At 45.3% G+C, this 19,854-nt stretch overlaps 1 protein-coding gene across 1 annotated transcript; it reads right to left on the minus strand.

The window, feature by feature from the left end:
• Positions 1–255: 255 nt before the first annotated feature.
• On the minus strand, positions 256–19,516 carry dact1 (dishevelled-binding antagonist of beta-catenin 1). The gene is made up of 4 exons (XM_071526684.1): positions 19,082–19,516; positions 9,656–9,782; positions 8,064–8,177; positions 256–2,869 (listed from the first exon to the last, which is right to left on the minus strand). The coding sequence occupies exons 1-4, from the start codon at positions 19,370–19,372 to the stop codon at positions 603–605; spliced, it is 2,799 nt and encodes a 932-aa protein (XP_071382785.1). The 5' UTR covers positions 19,373–19,516; the 3' UTR covers positions 256–602.
• Positions 19,517–19,854: the final 338 nt, after the last annotated feature.

Below are 19,854 nucleotides of genomic sequence, written 5' to 3' on the forward strand. Positions count from 1 at the left end.
AATGTGCTGAGTTTCAAAACAAACCAGCCAGGTGGACCCAGTCTGAAAGAGCCCTGAGACACAGGATCTGATGTGACAATCCCTTCTGCCAGAAGAGATTAACTGATCCCAGAAAATGTCAGAATCCAAAAGCAATTTCAAGAAAAAAAATTAGAAATTATCTTATTTTATAGGCAAAGACCTTGAGATCCATAATGACTTGTTAGAAGTACGTGTCGCTTTCTTCCAACGATGGATAACTGCTGTAACTAACTGACTCGGGGTAAAGAGGCTCGGGTTGGTTTAGATGTCAGTGTAGAATTATGTTTTATCCACTTCATTAGTGTACCATGCAGTACCCAAACTGCTACAGTACTCCATGTTTCTCCATTATGTTTGGTTCACAGTTGGGTTTGGTTCAGGTACACAGCAGTGTCCTGGTAAGGCACCAAACATGTTGGGTTCTGGTTCACCTTCAGTGGGTGCGGGCAGGGTGACAAACTGGTTTCTGCTCCACAAATAACCAGAGCTGCTCAGTGTTCCAATGGAAAACCCAAGTACTGACACTGTACCAGTATGGTCCAGTATGGTCCTGTTGAGGTGGGAAAACGGTTCCTGCTGACTCACACAGTGGTCATGAGTTTGAGCGAGCCGGACCTGAACCTCAGGATCTTCTTCTTCAGGTTGTGAGAAGCCTTGATCTTGACGAAGGCCTTCGCCTGAGCCGGGGTCATTTCCTGCCCCCCCGCCCCGGTCCCGGCCGCCCCAAACCGGCTCCACCCCCTGCCGGTCCCGCCCGCGCCTCCCCCGGCTCCGCCCCCTCCGCTCTCCTCGGAGTCGCTGCTGCCGCTGCTCTCCCCATCAAACTCCTCGCTCAGGCTGGACTCGCTGTCTCCGAAGCGGTTGGTGGTGTAGTTGGACCGCTCGTCCTCGCTGGTGTCCACGATGGTGGAGTGGAAGAGCGAGGCGCACTCGGCCGAATACTCCGAGTCGCTTCCCGCCACGTAGGAGTACGGGCTGCTGATCTGTCCGCCGGACGGGAGGCACGCGTTGGCGGCCGCCTGGCTCAGCAGCTCCTTCCTCTGCCGCCGCTGTGCGCGCCTGAACGCCTCGTCGTACGGCACCTCCGTGATCGCCCGCAGCCGCCGGTAATCGTTCCGTTTGTACTTGGGTTTGGCGACGACCACGACCGGGTCGCGTCCGTGGTGAGGGTGGTGACCGTGGTGGTGATGGTTGCCGCTGTAGTGGTGGTGGGTTCCGTGGTGATGTTGCCTGGATACGCCGGACCGGCCGCTGGTGACGCCGGTCACGGTCGACGTGGCGTGTTTGTCCAGGACTCGGCCTTCCGGGATGGACGCGGGGATGCGTTTGTTTCTGGAGGTGGACACACCAGCCACACCGCCAGCTGCTCTCTTAGAGGCTTTGTGGTGGGCGGAGCCTGCGTCCTCTGAGAGCCGGGACCTCCTGGAAGCGGACCTGTGGTTCTGTTTGTCGCCTCTTCTCTCTGATGCGGGCTCGCCGAGTTCAGAAGCCCGACCCGCCTTCCCCGCCGCGGCGTTCTTCACCTTGACGATCTTGACGTTCTTGCTGCCGCCCTTCCGCAGCTTAACGTTCTGCCGCTGGGCGGGGATGTACTCTGCGTTGACCATGTGACCCCCCCCTCCTCCTTCGTCCTGGCTCTGGGAGGAGGAGCCTAGGCTGACGAGCTCTGGCGCCGACCTATCACCTTTCCCCGTTTGGCCGGATGGGAGGGGCTTGGGGCTCTTTTTGGGCGTGGCTGACTGAGTTTTGACAATCTGAGGCGATTTGAGAGGAGGTTCCTGGTCTGTGGCTGGCGGACAACATGGCTGCTTGGTCTCTTTAGGAGACGAGTTGGCCTTGGGAACGCCAAGCTCCCTGTAATCCTTCGGCAGAGTCGCTGTGGACGCTGCTGAAGGTGGCAGAAGGCCTTTGTTCGCCGAAGACGAGCCTTTCTTTTTCAACAGACTGTTCGTGTTCACATGACCGTCGTTGCAGACAGAGAATCCATGTTGGACACTGTTATTTAGAGGGTAGCCATTTTGTACAGCGCCATTACTGACAGAGTAGCCGTTCTGATTCTGTGCCAAGTCACTGTTGTTCATCTGGAAGCCATTTTGTACCGTGTCACTGTTGTTAGCAGGGAAGCCATTTTGGGCCTGGCAGCTGCCGCTCTCTGGCTCCTCCCCTCTGCTCTCCACAGACCGCTGCCTCTGAGGGGAGGAGGAGGAGCCGGCCGCTCCTGCCGCTCCGCAGGCCGGCCAGGAGGGTTTCAGCTCAGATCCCCTCAGAGTCCCCAGACCAGGACCGACCCCGGAGACCTGCCGCACACACAGACTGGCCTGCCTCAGGATGCTCTTGGACGGGTCCGTGTTGATGCTGGTCCTGGGCCGGTTGGTCCTGACGGGCTGCGCCCTGCGCTGCAGCAGACTGTAGATGTAACTGTCCAGACGCTTATGGGAAGGAGTTTGGGAGGAAGAGGAGGAGACCGGCCAGGAGGAGCTTTGGGGTACCAGAGGAACCGAAACCGATGTAAGAAGAGGGAGAGATTCCGGTTTTAGTCCTTCAACACAAGTTTCCCCACTTTTTGCGAGTCCTTCGTCTTTGCCGTTGGCTCCGCCCAGCATCTGGAAGAAGATGGGGCTCTGGACGGCGACGGCGTGCAGCGGGCTCGGGTAGCGGTACACGTCGCTGCCGTTCCTGGCCACCAGGTCGCAGTGGTATCTAGACTGGGAGTCGCAGGAGGCGGCGGGGAGGTCGAGGGCGGGGGGGTGGGGAGCGGAGAGGGAGCGACGGACCGTCCCGGAAGAAGACTGGTCGTCCCAAAGTCCTCCAACCAGACCTTCACACTCCAGACAGCTGGCCAGCTCATCTGGAGAGAGAGAGAGAGAGAGAGAGAGAGAGAGAGAGAGAGAGAGAGAGAGAGAGAGAGAGAGAGAGAGAGAGAATGTATATTAGGAGAGGAGAGACAAACACTTGATACTGCAGCAGTTTGTATATTTACATTTTATATTTTATGTGATATTAGTTTTGTCCATATCAGCCTACTCGACACTTTCCTTTCCGGACTTTTCTCTCATCATTTCTGCAAAGTTTTGTCAGTTGACCAATTTTACATTCACATTTCTATTCCAGTCGTTTTTGTGACTCCAGTGAAGTACACAGTCGAATAAACTTACAAAACATTACAAACAACATTACAAGCAGCCAAAAGAAACAAAAGAAATGCGAGTTGAGGAGAGAGTTGGGAAGGTTTTTTTTTTTTCAACTTCAGACAAGATCCAGCAGAGGAGGGTTTGGGTTCGGTTGATGTGAGTCGTGACAAGTCGCTCGTATTAAACCGGACACTGAATCCTCCAAATATTAAAAGAACAGACTGCTGGACAACGCTCCATTCAGCCTTTTACTGCAGCAGCACAAAATTAAAATAAGGCTTTATGCTTCATTTCGTATTTTATTAGGTTCATGAAACTGGATCCTCAGATAAGCTGTAGGCTGCATTCTCAACTCTGTTACACACACTCCGGTAAATACAAGGTAAATATACAATAAATAGACGATAAATACAAAGGTAACACTTTACAATAAGGGTCACTAAGTTAAGGGTTAGTTAATGCTTAATAAGGGTTAGTTAATGCTTAATAAGGGTTAGTTAATGGTTATGATGACTATAGCTTAAAGATGACTATTAAATAATGTATAAATGAATACCTTAGTTAACATGAACACCATTAGTAAATGATTACCAGACACATTAATTCAAAATACTAGGCTTATGTATGAAATAAATTGACAAAGACGAAAACTAAAGACATTTTCTCTACAATTTTAGTTTATTTTAGTTAGTTTTGTAAACACACAATACAGTTTCAGTTAGTTATCGTTTTTTTGTAAAGCAAGTTTTTATTTTTATTTCAGTTAACGAATAACCTTGACTCAAAGCTCTTATTTTTTTCATTTATCAGTCAATACCGATTCTCTACATGAAGTAACTGTCGCCCAAAGTGGGATTTAAAGGAATAGTTCACCCAAAAATGAAAATATATTGTAGGTCTTTTTGGAGCTCTAAAGAACAGGTCCCCATTGACTTCAGTTGTTTTGGAGAAGGCTGCTACCAAGTTGTGCTGCAGCCTCCCTGTGTGTTATATGGACTAACAAACTTCACCTGAGTTTCATTTGGCATGAGGGGGAGGAGATGATGACAGGATTTTCATTTTTGGGTGAACTGTTCCTTTAAGGCTTCCCGCCTCTTGTTCTAACTTGTTGTAACTTAGTGTTTTATATGCTTTAATGTGTATAGATATTTATGAAATTTGATACCTAGCTTCTGAAATGTGCGTGAATTTACGTCACTTAGCTTTCGGTTGGGAACTCCGTATAAAAATGCGGGTAAACACCGGAAATTATGCGAGTGACCGAGCGTCCGGAATTGGATACGATTCCGTTAATTGATCGATATCAGCTGGGACAAACATGAACCTGCAGCTCCTGATCAGCTGAGGTTTGTTGATTCGGCTGCTGACCGAGCAGCCAGGCGTGTCAGTATGCTAACTAATCTGAGACTGTGTGTGTGTGTGTGTGTGTGTGTGTGTGTCGGGGGTGTTAATAAGCCTTCTGTCTGGCTGATGGGAGGTGTGGCTGTTGGAGCCTGCAGCGGGGAAACGGCCTGCTGACGCTTCCTGCCGTCCGCACCGCGAAGAAACTATTAACCTGCTGACAAAACAAACCGTAAATAATCCTTCAACACACACACACACACACACACACACACACACATCCCTGTGTGTGTGTGTGTGTGTGTGTGTGAGAGAGGAAGACTGGGTTTGTTTACTGTAAATGATAACAGAATCAGAGGTTCAATAGAGAGTAGGTGAGACTATGGGCTCGAAGGGAAGGGTGTGTGTGTGTGAGTGTGAGTGTGCGTGTGCGTGTGCGTGTGTGTGTGTGTGTGTGTGTGTGTGTGTGTGTGTGTGAGTGTGTGTGTGTGAGTGTGAGTGAGTGTGTGTAGGTATGCAAGTGTGATTGTTGATTGCATTTGTCTGTCTGCGTTTTGGTGTGTGTGTGTGTGTTTTGGTGTGTGTGTGTGTGTGTGTGTGTGTGTGTGTGTGTGTGTTGCAGTGTGTGTGTGTGTGTGTTTACACAGCAAACAGGACAAAAGGAGCAGAGCAGCAGTCAACACACACCACATGTTACATCAAACAGCAGAGGTGAGGGGGGGGGATTCATTCTTTTATGTTTGTTTATGTTTACACATTATTACTCTCATTGATGTTTTCCTATTTATGCAAATATGTGACAGCCACTCATGTCTTCTGCATTGTGTGTGAACATGGACTCAGGTATCTGATGCCAATAAATCTGATCTGAACCTCCTGATGATTTCAGAGCGATCCATATTCCATATTCAGGGTCTGTGCAGGAATCCTGAAGTTAAACTCAACACCTTTAAAGAGCTTTTTTAAGATCTTTTTTAAAGAGCTTTTCAGTATATTTTCAGACCTGAACGTCACTTCCAGCTGTAACCGGTTACATCAGCGACAGCTTTAACTTACATTTACTACACACTGATTTTGAGTCTTAGTTTGCGATAACGTCTATGGATCACTGTATCAATACAACAGAATTCAGATCGGCCGGGAAGGAACAAAGCTCAAGAGAATAAACTGAGTGACTAACACAAAGGCAAGGTTTATTAAAAGTAATAACAGTAACACGCTCACACACACACACACACACACACACACACACACACACACACACACACACACACACACACACACACACACACACACACACACACACACACACACACACACACACACACACACACACACACACACACACACACACACACACACACACACACACGGTCATTAACAAAACTCTCTCTGGTCTTTGCTTTGCTCTCTTTCCCGTTCACTTTCCACTTAGTGACACAGAAGAATCCTAAATTCGGCGTCTCTTAACTTCCGGGTTATGCCTTACTGTTTCCTGTTGTAGTTTGTTGTAGTTTGTTGTGAGGAGCAAAATAAATAAATTCAGCAAACTTTTAGCGCACAAACTCTCTGGATAAATAGGCGATTCACATTGAAAAAATATCTACAAAATTTAATACCTCATAAAATGGCGATTAAGACTTTTTAATACTTTTTAAGGGCCTTAATTTTCGCTAAATTGATTTATTACCTTTTAATACTTTTTAAGACCCGGCGGACACCCTGACATTTTAGTTTAGTACCGGTCTGGTTTCTCCCTGCATGCTGGTTTCACTAAAGCCTCTGACCTTTGACCTCCTGCCTGCTGGAGTCTGTCGCTATCAGAGTCACAGAAATGACTAGAACAGAAATTATAAGGTTCTATCTGCCTTCAGGATACTTCTGAGATATTGAGCTTCAAAGTTTTCAGCATCCATTGAGTTAAATGGAGATGGGTCCTTTTGTTTTAGAAATTACAGACTCAAAAATCATTATTTAAAAAAAAAAACACCACACATATGTCAACAGGTGCTCAGAATAGTGACAAAAAGGTCAGATAGAACCTGATAATACCAAGGTCACGAAATGTGAATTTAAGATCGATCGTCTTCAGGAAGTCCGGCTGGTGAATTCTCTCTTCAACAAATAATTATAAAAGATAATTTGTTTTCCTCGTTCTTCTGTTTTTCACGATCGTTCTTCAGCTTTAGGAGAACGAGGCCGAGCGGACGGACAGAACATCATGACAGTCACAAGACATTATTTCAATATCAATATATGACAATATCTGCCAACACATGCAAATCAATAATCAAGTTGGTGCTCGGTGCATTGAACATGGCGTTTCATCACAATATGATTCTATTGAAAGACGATAAATGAGAATATTGAGTTGCCGCGCCTCTCTCTGACCTTTGACCTCCTCACTGCTGTTTCTGATGTAAGAAGTGAAGCTGACAGCTGGACCACATCACATCAGAGGAACAAAAATCACATTTGATTAGAAGAATAAAAATCAGTTTATCTGCTGCAGCCTGTAGTGACACAGCAGTGGGAACACCAACATGAACCCTGCACATGGTGAAGAGGTCAGAGGTCAAAGTGCATGGAGCCTACAGCTGAGGGCCGGGGTCAGAGGTCAGAGGTCAGAGTGTGTCTGAACAGAGTATGACAGTGTTTTATTAGACTTTATATTACCAAGCAGTTCAATGTGATAAACATCAATTTGATTATTTGATGTGATTCTGTATCTCAGCAGATATCGTTATATACTGATATCAAAATAACTTCTTACGATTATTGTGATAATAACTGTATCCATTTGGAACAGTGGCTATTAAATAATATCTGATACATATATATTATTATGTATTTCAGCACCAGTAGCAGTACTACAGTACAGTACACAGCCAGTACAGTACTACAGTACAGTACTACAGTACAGTACACAGCCAGTACAGTATTGCAGTACAGTACACAGCCAGTACAGTACTGCAGTACAGTACACAGCCAGTACAGTACTACAGTACAGTACTACAGTACAGTACACAGCCAGTACAGTATTGCAGTACAGTACACAGCCAGTACAGTACTGCAGTACAGTACACAGCCAGTACAGTACTACAGTACAGTACTACAGTACAGTACACAGCCTGTACAGTACTGCAGTACAGTACACAGCCAGTACAGTACTGCAGTACAGTACACAGCCAGTAGCAGTACTGCAGTACAGTACACAGTACAGTACTACAGTACAGTACACAGTACAGTACAGTACTACAGTACAGAACTGCAGTACAGTACACAGTACAGTACACAGTACAGTACTACAGTACAGTACACAGTACAGTACAGTACTACAGTACAGAACTGCAGTACAGTACACAGTACAGTACACAGTACAGTACACAGTACAGTACACAGTACAGTGCACAGTACAGTACACAGCCAGTACAGTACACAGTACAGTACAGTACACAGTACAGTACACAGTACAGTACACAGTACAGTGCACAGTACAGTACACAGCCAGTACAGTACACAGTACAGTACTGCAGTACAGTACACAGTACAGTACACAGTACTTCCTACCTGCAGACAGCAGCCGTCCGTCAGCATCAGCAGCCGAACAGAAACACTCACTGAACACTGAGTTGGACGAGTTAGAGAGAGAGCCGGACGCCCCGTCACTCAACTCATAGAAACCTGAGAGAGAGAGGAGGGGGGGGGGGGGGGGGAGAGAGAGAGAGAGAGAGAGAGAGAGAGAGAGAGAGAGAGAGAGAGAGAGAGAGAGAGAGAGAGGGAGAGAGATGTAAGATATCAAACAAACGTATGAAAATACATTCATTTTTCAATACATTTCAAATCATTTACAGTGTTGTCGTTCTGCATGTTCTTTTGTTTTATCATTGACTTAACCTCTATGTTAAGAAGGAAGGGTTGGTTTTTGGGTGTTGTTGTTTTTTTTGTTGTTTTATTATTTATTTATTATTTTTTACTGTATCCGTAGAAATTCTATGTGGGACCAGGGGTTGGGGGAAAAATTTAGAAAAATGAGTCCTTAATGTACATTGTATTTCATTGTACCTGTTAAATGAATAAATACATTTATGGAAAAAAAAAAGAAAATACATTCATGTTAAATATATTACACTTTTATTTCACACTGCTCTGCTTCTGAATCCGGGTTTGGCTGAAATCTGCAGAACTGCAAACAGGTCAAACAGCAGCTGCTGTTCAGTCTGATCTGGTTCTGACAGGTTAGACCAGGCTGTCAGTCAGGGACCGGTCTGATATCTGATCAGCGGGGCGAGGTTTGTCACAGATGGAACACTGAAGGTTCTCGTTCTCGTTCTCGTTCTCGTTCTCGTCATCTTCTACCTTCTCTCTGCATGTTCTCCAGATGTTCTGCTGCACTCTCCTCAGGTAAAGCTTCATTCTGTTTTCCTTCATCTCAGTAAGTCTCACTGCTGCTAAAGCTTTGATCTGAGACCGAACCGCCGACTCGTTCCTCTGCGTCTCCATCTTCAGTCTGACACCGTCTCCACTCTAACCCCTGTCTGTGTTGGAGGAGGATCTGAACCAATCACTAGAGACCGACCTATCCGCCGCGGTTCGCGCAGCTAATTCTGAACCGTTCAGAGCATTTCCACCAAAAATAAATTGGAACCTGAGAAGTTGGTTCCCAGCTGGAACCAAAAGACAGCAGGTTTTCAAGTGTGAACCGTGATGACATCAGTGGGCGTGTCTTATTCTACAGGTAGAATAACAGAACAAAAGCTCACAGGTAATCAACGTGATCCACCATCTTTCTACTACTGTTTCCTTCCTGTGCGTTGTGTAACGCTCTCCTGATGACACAGCCTTGATCACAATGGTTCCGCTCAAAACTGGTGGAAACGCGGGCCGGTTCTCTAAATAGAACCAAGGTTCCAAGAGTCCTGAACGGAACCGGTTCAAAAACCAGAGCTAATTTGGTGGAAAAGGGGAGACTGGGATCTGGTCTGTCTTTATTTATCCAGGGAAAGTTTGCATTTCCAGCTCCACCTGCTTCACCTTCACAGTTAGGCCCGGTCCAGCGGCTCCGTCCCTCCGTCCCACCCCCCCCCTCCCCCCCTCCCCCCCTCCCCCCCTCCCGGTCCCTCTGACCTGAACCTGCTGAGTGAAGGAAGCGGGTCGGGTACCTGAGCTGGGCCGGCTGTCCGTCTCCTGGTCATGTGACGCCTCGGTGTCCAGTCGCAGGTCGCTGATCTGGCGGTCCAGCTCCTGTAACTGACTGATCAGACCGGCGTCCCGCCTCCTCAGGCAGTTCTGACACACACACACACACACACACACACACACACACACACACACACACACACACACACACACACACACACACACACACACACACACACACACACAGTTAATTTCAGCCTGTTGACTCTGTTCATCACTTCAATCAAAATCTATTAATAACTATTTTTCTAACATTTCACAAGTATCTGACAAATAGCTCAGACAGACAGACAGAGAGACAGAGAGACAGAGAGACAGACAGACAGACAGAGAGACAGAGAGACAGAGAGACAGACAGAGAGACAGACAGACAGACAGAGAGACAGACAGACAGACAGAGAGACAGGCAGACAGACAGACAGACAGACAGACAGACAGACAGACAGACAGATTTCTCTCTGCAGGTTCAGTTTGCTCTGACATGGAAACTGAATTTTCCTTACTGTTGGTTGCTTGTAATTGACTGGAATATAAAATTCAGTTTTATATTCCAGTCAATTACAAGCAACCAACAATTAAGGAGGTGAAAGGTCAGAGGTCACAGCACCATGACAACAGATGGAACAGACACTCCTGTGACTCTGGTGATGAAGATGATGATGATGGAGTGAAGGGAAGAGATGAGAGAAACATGAACTGAAGATCACAAGGAACAGCAGGATGGTGAGAAGTGGAAAACAGAGCGGCAGTATGAATATATTATAAATAGATTAGATACTGTAAGATAGTAAAAAAAAAAAAAGAAGAATGTGGTGTGAACAAACTTCTGACAGGCAGTGTGTGTGTGTGTGTGTGTGTGTGTGTGTGTGTGTGTGTGTGTGTGTGTGTGTGTGTCATGTATTCCCTCTCTCTTCCCCTCCTGCAGCTTTTAGCAGAAACTGTCAGCTGACTCAGTTCAGATCAAACAGCTGATGAGCAGAGAGAGAAGCTGCAGTTTGTTCTGATGTTTAAATAAAATCCTGCTCTGACTGAGCAGAGAGAACAAGACTGAAGTCCAGAGGCCACGCCCACATGAACACGTTTTTGTTTTAAAACTCAGAACTTTTGTTACGTTCACACCTAGCGTCCGCACTGCTCCGGTGTTTTCGGACTCCAAAACGGAGACTTTTGAAAATGCTGCTGACCCCGCTTTAGTTCCAAAACTCCAGGATTGCGTTTCAGTCCGGACGGGCGGAAACGGAGACTTTTGACGCCCACGTTCGCTTCCTGATTGGCTCTTATCAGTCACGACGTGTCCTTCCCCTCCCCTTTGTCACGCCCCTATCACATGACCCTTTTCCGGAAGAAAACAAACAACATCAGCCTTGACCAGCGGTTAATTCAAGATGGATAACGAATTACATTCTTCCTCCGTAGTATTTTCTGCAACTAAGCAACCAACCGCAGAGTAGACAATCTGCTTCCTGTTTACACCGGCACGCACATGCCCAGTGTAGGTGAATGGTCATGTGATCTGTGTTTTCAGGCGTGTTAGTATGGACAGAGATGATTTCTGAAACGCTCGTGTGGAAAAAGTATCAGTGTGGATGAGGCCTGAGAGTCAACATGCTGCTGCTGATTTCAAGCTATTAGTTACCCATTACCCCCCCCCCCACACACACACACACACACACACAGAGCTAAATCAGACACCCCCCCTCCCCCCCACCGCCCCTCCCAAAGGGCTGGGAAACAATTCAGCCTCAAACTCGCGTGTTATGCAGCGCAGCTCACAGCCTGAGCAGCAGCTGAGGCTCCATCAGCTCATCTGAGCTCTAAATACATTTTTACATATTGAAACGACACATTAACAGCTGCGAATATCTAAATATACAGCAGAGGGCCAAGTGACATCAGAGGCACTGACACTTCGTTCTTTTAAAAGTCGACTTAAAACTTTGGTAACACTTTCTATGAAGCCAGTGTCTATAACACATTATAATCATACTTATAACACATTATAATGCCATCATAATGCATTATAAGTATAGTTATAATCATGCATAGACAGTTATAATGTTTTATAACATTACTCAATCTGTTATAAAGCTTTTTCATTTAAGTGGGAATGAAAAAGCTTTATAACAGATTGTAAGTAATGTGTTTATAATGTTATAAAACATTATAACTGACTATGAATGATTATAACTACACTTATAATGCATTATGATGGCATTATAATGTGTTATAAGTATGATTATAATGTGTTATAGACACTGGCTTCATAGAAAGTGTTACCAAAACTTTTTTTAACTCGATGCTGGTTTTTTTTAGAGCAAATGTCTGCTGCTGTTTTACCTGAATTTACACTTTAAATTGTCTCTGTCCTCTGCATGTGTGTGTGTGTGTGTGTGTGTGTGTGTGTGTGTGTGTGTGTGTGTGTGTGTGTGTTTTTACGCATGATGACATGTATGTTCTTATATTTTTTTTATTCTACACATATTGCTCTTGGCCTTGTGAAGCATGTTGTGTTGCTTTTTTGTATGAAATGTGCTCTATGAATAAAATTTGCCCTGACTTGATATGTGATAAAAGATAAATCTTCATTTCTCTCTCTAACCAGAAGCTGCAGCGACAGACGGTCTGTTGACTCCACAGACAGAGGCTCAGACACCAGGAGGGTCTGGAAACAGCTGATCAAACTCTTCCATCTGGACTGGGAAACGATCAGGGATCAATACAGTGAGTCTCATATCAGTTGGACGGATGGTTTGAACTGCTCCTGATCACTGAGGACTCACATCAGCCTGCTGTGACCTTTGACCTCCTTACTGATGTCGCTTATAATTAGGGTCGCACAATTAATAGAAAAAAAAAATACAAATCAGAAATCCCAAAATTTCCAAATCACAAGAAGCTGCAGTTCCATCAGCCTGCTGTTTTTTGTCATAATTTAAATATGTTAATAAGTTAAAAATGTTTCGAGTCGACGCTCCTCCAGCTGTTTGATCTGTCAGTCAACCAGCTGAGCCCCGCCCACCGAGACACAGCTGACACACACTTCCTGTCTCATGTTACCATGCCACAGCGCGCGCGTGTGTGTGTGTGTGTGTGTGTGTGTATGTGTGTGTGTGTGTGTGTCTTTCTAGAGTTTAGAGACCTGAGTTCACCCCCCAGCCAGTACAACACAGTCCCTACTGGTTTCTACTGGGAGCTGCCCAGTCTTCAGTCTCAGGTTGACTGTAAAACACACCGCTGCTCCACCATGAGGAGACCCACAACCATCGACCCCTGACCCTTCCTGGGACCAGAACCAGAGTCTGAGAAACCAGAGACTTGCAGGTGGAGGTGAAACTGACACCATCAAACAGTCAAAGACATTACAGCTGGACAGCTAGCTGACAGAGCGGAGGTCAGACCTGGGACACACACACACACACACACACACACACACACACACACACACACACACACACACACACACACACACACACACACTCAGAAACTTTCTGCTAAAACCAGAAACTGCTTCAAACTGTCCAAACACCAATAAAGAGAAAACGCTCTGGAGGCTTCAGACAGACATTAATCTGAATATCATGAAACAGGAAGGCAGCTCTGCTGTATGAGGAATTATTAAACAGCTGTTCCTCACTGGCTGCTCCATGTTGGGACAGCTGATGTGAGTCTGAGTCTGTCAGGATTTTAACTGGTTGGAGTCCGGATCCAGAAAGATTCCAGACCTCCAACTCCATGAAGTCAACGGACCACAAACCAACTTCTGATTAAATATAAAGTCAAGACATTTTCTCCACCAGAGGTTTTGGTCTCAGCAGCTAATTTCACTTCTTCTACTGTGTGTCCTTATGGAGATTTTCAGAATAACTTCAGACGGTTCCTCTGTTGTGTTCCTCCTCCTGTCAGTTGGTTCCTCTGTTGTGTTCCTCCTCCTGTCAGTTGGTTCCTCTGTTGTGTTCCTCCTGTCAGTTGGTTCCTCCTGTCAGCCGGTTCCTCTGTTGTGTTCCTCCTGTCAGTTGGTTCCTCTGTTGTGTTCCTCCTGTCAGCCGGTTCCTCTGTTGTGTTCCTCCTCCTGTCAGTTGGTTCCTCTGTTGTGTTCCTCGTGGATCCAGAGGCAGACGGTCGGTTCTCTCTGTCAGCAACTGAAAGACGATCTGCAGAGTTTCCAGGTTCTGCAGGAGAACCGGCAGCGGGGGGGGGGGGTTGTAATGTTCTCCAGACTCACTCAGCCCACACAGTGAGCTTCAGTCCAAAACACAACGTACACATATTTCCATTCTGGAAAAAAATGTTTCTAAACCACCAGATTCAATCCACTAAAGCTGAAACTAAGCTGAAGAGAAGCTGCTGCCTGCTGGGACTTCATCTGGGGTAGCTTCCACTGTCCGTGAAGATTAACCTTTATAAAATTTCTTAACTCTAGGTATTTAAAAAAAAAAATTTGTCAGGTAGTTGATATTTCTGCTTTAAGTGCTGGAAGGACATAAAAATCCCATCCATATAACAAAATGCTCCATGTGAGTGAAACACTTTACAGCCCAAGACTCTAAGTTTCTATTCTGGTACAAGATAGGAATAAACCTATTTCCCCACAAGGAGCCTTGGGGGACAGAAAACCATCTTGTCCAAACATCTTATGTATTTTGAACCAAATTTGGACTGAGTGAACTATGAAAGGGATTTATACTGTAGGTAAAAGTTCTGACTGACCTCCTGCCTGCTGGGACAGACAGAGGGAGGAGGAGCCGCAGAGGAGTCCAGCTTTCCTTCTAAAACCTGTGAATCCATTTTGGGGGAAAAGCCGCAACCTGAAGTCTCTAAAGCTCAGATGAGTCTGTCCTCAGGAAGCCAAAGTCTTCAAGCCGCTGCAGGTTTTATCAGCTGCAGGCTCCTGATCCTCAACATGAACCAGATCATCATCTATCAGAAACTCGTCAACAGAGAGTCAAGAAACTCGACAAGTCAAGTCAAGTCTCAAGCAATTATAACTGTGACTCGAGTCCAGGTCATGTGACTCGAGTCCAGGTCATGTGACTGGAGTCCAGGTCATGTGACTGGAGTCCCCCCCTCAGTCTGGTCTGTTCATGCTGTATGGTAAACAAACCGCAGACAGACAGAAACTCTCCTCGGTGTTTGGCGTCTGTGTTTGTTTACATGAAACCATTTTAACACCATGATGCAAAACACCTGGAGTTTCATTTGGATGCAAAACTGCAGATGAGATGAAAGCAGATAAGAACAACAGTAACAACACATTATGTAATAACACCTGCATTATGTAATAATCTGCAGCATTGTGTAATACACAGCCTGAACACAATACGTAATAAATTTCCCCGCATTTTGTAATAAATTATTACATATTGTGGTGGTTATTACAAAATACAGGAGTTGCACTTTTTATGATGAAAATGTAATAACACAGTGCATTATGTAATAACATCTATGGTTCTTTCTATCTATCTATCTATTGCAAGTTTAAACTGAACTGTTTGTATATTAGAAATCTGCAGCTCAGTGTGTTGCTTTATGCTGTTTGTTTTTCACAGAATTATTAAATTCTATGAATCCTCAAGTCCAGTTTCTATGAAGCTGAGGAACACAGTGACACTTAATGTAGTTTTGACCAATGAAAGATACTAATCTACTGAACTAATAATATCTTTTTTAAATGAATTTTGAGTCAGTATGATTCATGCTAGAATGCATAAAATAAACATTGTTGTTATAATGTTATAACGATTTTTATGAATGAAGACATCCATTTTGGTTGGTTATTACATAATGCACTGTGTTATTACATTTTCATCAAAAAAAAAGTGCAACTCCCGTATTTTGTAATAACCACCACAATATGTAATAATTGATTACAAAATGCGGGGAAATCTATTACATATTGTGTTCAGGCTGTGTATTACACAATGTGTGTGTTATTACATAATGAAGTGAAAATGTATTACATTTTGTCGAGATAATGTGGTGCCATTACATAATGTGTTGTTACAAGGACGAAGACAGAGGAACCAGAACCAGACCAGAACGAGACCAGAACCAGACCAGAACCAGGAGCCTCCCTGCAGTCTGACCCGGGTCCAGCAGGACCGTGACATCACAGCTTCAGTTCAGACTACAGCTGAACAATTCATCTGAGAAAAATCTAAATCACAATATGAACTTCTACTTTCCAAACCTCAGAGTCTGCAGTTCATTTCCTCAGAGACTTTGGTCCAAACTGGATTTGTGTCACAGTTTAAATCACAATTGCAATATTCTGTCAGATAATCTGAATTTTTTTGTCAAAATCTTTCAGCTGTAGTTCAAACAAACTTCACAGCTTCATCATTTCTCATCTTTTGTTCTGTAAACACTCTGCTCAACATTTTCTCTCTTCACCAAGCAGCTGACAATCCATCTGGCCGAGGGAATTACCTTCCAATAATCAATATTCAGTGCAGGAGGACTAACCTGTCTGTCTGTCTGTCTGTCTGCCTGTCTGTCTGCCTGTCTCTCTGTCTGTCTGTCTGTCTGTCTGCCTGTCTGTCTGCCTGTCTGTCTGCCTGTCTGTCTGTCTGTCTGTCTGCCTGTATGTCTGTCTGTCTGTCTGTCTGTCTGTCTGTCTGTCTGTCTGTCTGTCTGCCTGTCTGTCTGCCTGTCTGTCTGTCTGTCTGTCTGTCTCTGTCTGTCTGTCTGCCTGTCTGTCTGTCTGTCTGTCTGTCTGTCTGTCTGTCTGTCTGTCTGTCTGTCTGTCTGTCTGTCTGACCCTCAGCCTGCGGTCACACGTCAGTTTCTCTCTCACATTCTTCCCATAATCCCTCACTGTAAACTAATAAAACCAAAAATAACCTTTAAAACATCAGAAACCTCCGACTGAGCGGAGAGACTGACCTGGACGTTTACCTGGTGTGTGTGTGTGTGTGTGTGTGTGTGTGTGTGTGTGTGTGTGTGTGTCAGGTGATCAGACCCACAGAGCTTCTTCTCACCATGTTAGATAATCTGAGCTGTTAAATTGGAAGCGGGTGTGTTTTGTTTTCACCCCTCCCCCCTCCCCCCCCCCTCCCCCCGCTCCCCCCCCCTCCCCCCCTCCGGGTTAAACAGCTTAAATCTGGAACCACTGAGGAGCCGTAACTCCCAGCATCCTCTCTGAGCCGCGGGGGGTCTGAGGATCAGCTTGTAAAAGTTAATTTCGGTCAGAACCCCCCCCCCCACCACACACACACACACACACACACACACACACACCTATTGCCCCCCCCTCCCCCCCTGCAGGAAGTTTGATTTAAATAACAGTCGCTCCTCTGCTGCTTTCACATTACTGAACCTTCACTGTCTTCACTTTAGTCTTAAGAAAAAAAAATAGGAAAAAATGCTATTCTCAAAAACAGTTCTTATATATTTTCTTAACTTTCTTCTTATGTTTCTTCCTAAGAAAAAACTTAGGAATAAATGGTATTCTTGAAATGAAAGTTGTCAAATTTGTCCTTGATTTTTTTCTTAACTTTAAGACGGCCCTTCACCTGTCTTAAAACTCCTACAGTGAAAAGGTAAGCCTCTAATATCATATATTTAAACACATTTTAGACAAGTAGGTTATAGTTCAAAGTCTTCATAGGTTCCCCTACACCTAACATTAAGATGAACATTTATTGTAAAGCTATATTTGGTGTAGGGCCAGGTAGGCCTCTGTCTCATGTCTGTTGGAAATAAGATGCAAATTTTACAGTTACCAACAGCAACCAATGTTTCAATCTTTGCTCTAGTTGCTCTAAATAGGTTTTTCCACAATTGTTTTGTAGATGGAAGCACTTTGAGTTGTCTCCTAGCCTTGTCTCCTAGCCTCCTAGCCTTGCCTCCTAGCCTCAGTGGCAGTAAGCCTAAAGTTTATTAACCAGAATTAATTCAGGCCCTATTTTGAGAAGTTCTTAAGTTGGAAAATTAAAGAAATTCATAAGAAATGAGACTGTTACTAAGAAAATATTGAGGAATTGCACTTAAGAGCCTTCTTAAGAACTTCCTAAGATTTCCTCTTATGTCATTTCTTCAGATCTATCTTAAGAACACTTTGGTGAATCCGGCCCCTGGTCCACAATTTCCTAATAATTTACTAGAAAGGAAGTGTTAGTTTCTTGTGAAGTTTCCTGCAGAGAAGCAGGAAGTGAAGTTCTGACTGCAGGGAAAAGAGTTGCAGCTGTTCTGTTGTTTTTCTTCTTTTGTTTCCAAGACAGAACCATGAAGTGATGTAGCAGTTATATAGACAATTAGAAATTAACTAAAATTAATTAAGAATTCAACAAATAACTATATTATATAATTATATGAATAATGACTTCTGATAATTGACCTCTGCCTATTATTTTTTCCAGTAAACAGTTTATAGTTTTGCAGTTGAAAGTTGAAAAGTTGAGCCAGAAGATAAAGAGTTTCCCTTCATAAGATCACTGCAATAATTCAATATGCATAAAGCTGGAGAAAACAAAATGTACAAATGTTCTTATTGTAAGTCGCATGGGACTGAAGGTCTGCTAAATGACAGAATGTGATGTCATGTGATGTCATGTGATGTCATGTGATGTCATGTTAACCCTGGGAATGAGACTTCAGCACATCATGTTGTTTTCTACTGTTTCTGTTTACTGACTGTCTGATTAACAGACAGTCAGTGTCTCAGTTTCCTTATGGGCAGAAATATGTCACTAGAAACTGAAATTGAATTATTTATATTGAATTATGTGATTCAAATTCAGTTTGCAATGCAATTATTCAAGTTGAGCAATTCAAATTCAAATATAAATAATTCAATTTCAGTTTCTAGTGACATATTTCTGCCCATAACTGACCCTCTGCTCCTCAGTCTGTCAGCTGCTCTGTCTCCACAGAAAGTTCTAGAGAATCATCTTCCATCAGTAACAACAGGATTCATCACAGTGTTTCTGTCCTGCTCTACAAACCACACTGTGCTGAGGTTCTCAACCAGGGGGTCGAGACCCCACAGGGGGTCACCAGATAATTTTGGGGGGGTCGCAAGTTGATTTATGGGATAGGAAAAATATATATTTCTTTTTTTTTTTTCTTAAGCCTCTCTGCCTCCTCTGAATCAAATGAATCAAACTGAAAACGGAAAATCTTTTTTTTCTCTCTCTGTTCATTGACTGTACATGCAGCCTGTGACGTCACTGGGGTGAGAGGAGGCATCGCATCGTTTTAAGGAGTCACGAGCCAAAAAGGTTGAGACCCTCTGATCTGCTACACTAAACTCTGTTCTGCTGATCTCTGCTGTTCTCTGCTCTGCTGTCTGCTGCTTCTGTCTGTCCAGAGGAGCTTCAGCATCATCAGGACAAACTGCTTGATATGAACCCAGGCGGGTGAGAGGTCAGAGGTCATCTGACTGGACCTACCAGCTGCTTCCTCAGCAGGAGGATGTTCTCCTCCAGCAGCTTCTCCTCGGAGCTCAGGTGAAGCTCCCTCTCCTCGCTCCTTGTCTCCTCCCTCCTCGTCTCCTCGCTCCTCTCCTCCAGCGCGCTCCGGACCAGCAGCTCCTGTCTGTGCCGCAGGAGGTCCAGTTCTCCCAGTCCGGACAGCGCTGCCTCCAGACGCTCCCGGGCGCGCACCCGCTCCGCGTCCCCGTCCGCCGGCGCCCTGTCCCGGCAGCAGCGGCCGTCCGGCTCCCGGCAGGCGGACAGCAGCATCTCCGACACCCGCAGCCAAGCGCTGAGACCCGGGTTCAGACCAGCAGCATGCCGCGCGGTCCGGAGGCTTCAGGAGGACAGGAGGCAGCAGGGAACCATGGGAGAAATCACCCGGGAAAATCACCTGATTAAAATCACCTGATTAAAATCACCTGGTTGAAATCAGCTGTTAAATTCAGCCGGTTGGATCAGCGGGTCAGAGGGGAAAGTGAAGCCGCATCCTGAGCAGAAACTGGTTCTGTGTTTCCCAGAGTGAACCGGACCGGTCTGTGTTTCTCCAGACAAACTGGGAGCAGATCCGGGTCCAGGTAGAGGTCCGGGTCCCGGTCCAGGTGCTGTCCAGGTAAATCCCACAATCCCCCGGGGCAGCAGCGTAGAGTAAAGCAGTAAATCCTCAGCAGAGCGGAGCTGCCGTCGCGCGCTCAGGAGGCTCCGGCCGGACTGACCGAGCGGCGGGGAGAGCGGAGCAGACTGCGACAAGC

This window comes from Centroberyx affinis, unplaced genomic scaffold (assembly GCF_046629955.1).
Source record: "Centroberyx affinis isolate AG114_WGS23_722 - 3 ecotype Tasmania unplaced genomic scaffold, CSIRO-AGI_Caff_v1 ptg001443l_1, whole genome shotgun sequence".
NCBI lineage: Eukaryota > Metazoa > Chordata > Actinopteri > Beryciformes > Berycidae > Centroberyx > Centroberyx affinis.

Coding starts and splice junctions, on each gene's coding strand:
- dact1 (XM_071526684.1), bottom strand. CDS start 19,372: ATGCTGCTGTCCGCCTGCCGGGAGCCGGACGGCCGCTGCTGCCGGGAC. Junction 8,178..9,655: donor GGACAGCCGGCCCAGCTCAG/GTACCCGACCCG, acceptor TCTCTCTCTCAG/GTTTCTATGAGTTGAGTGAC. Junction 2,870..8,063: donor CGGACGGCTGCTGTCTGCAG/GTAGGAAGTACT, acceptor CTCTCTCTCCAG/ATGAGCTGGCCAGCTGTCTG.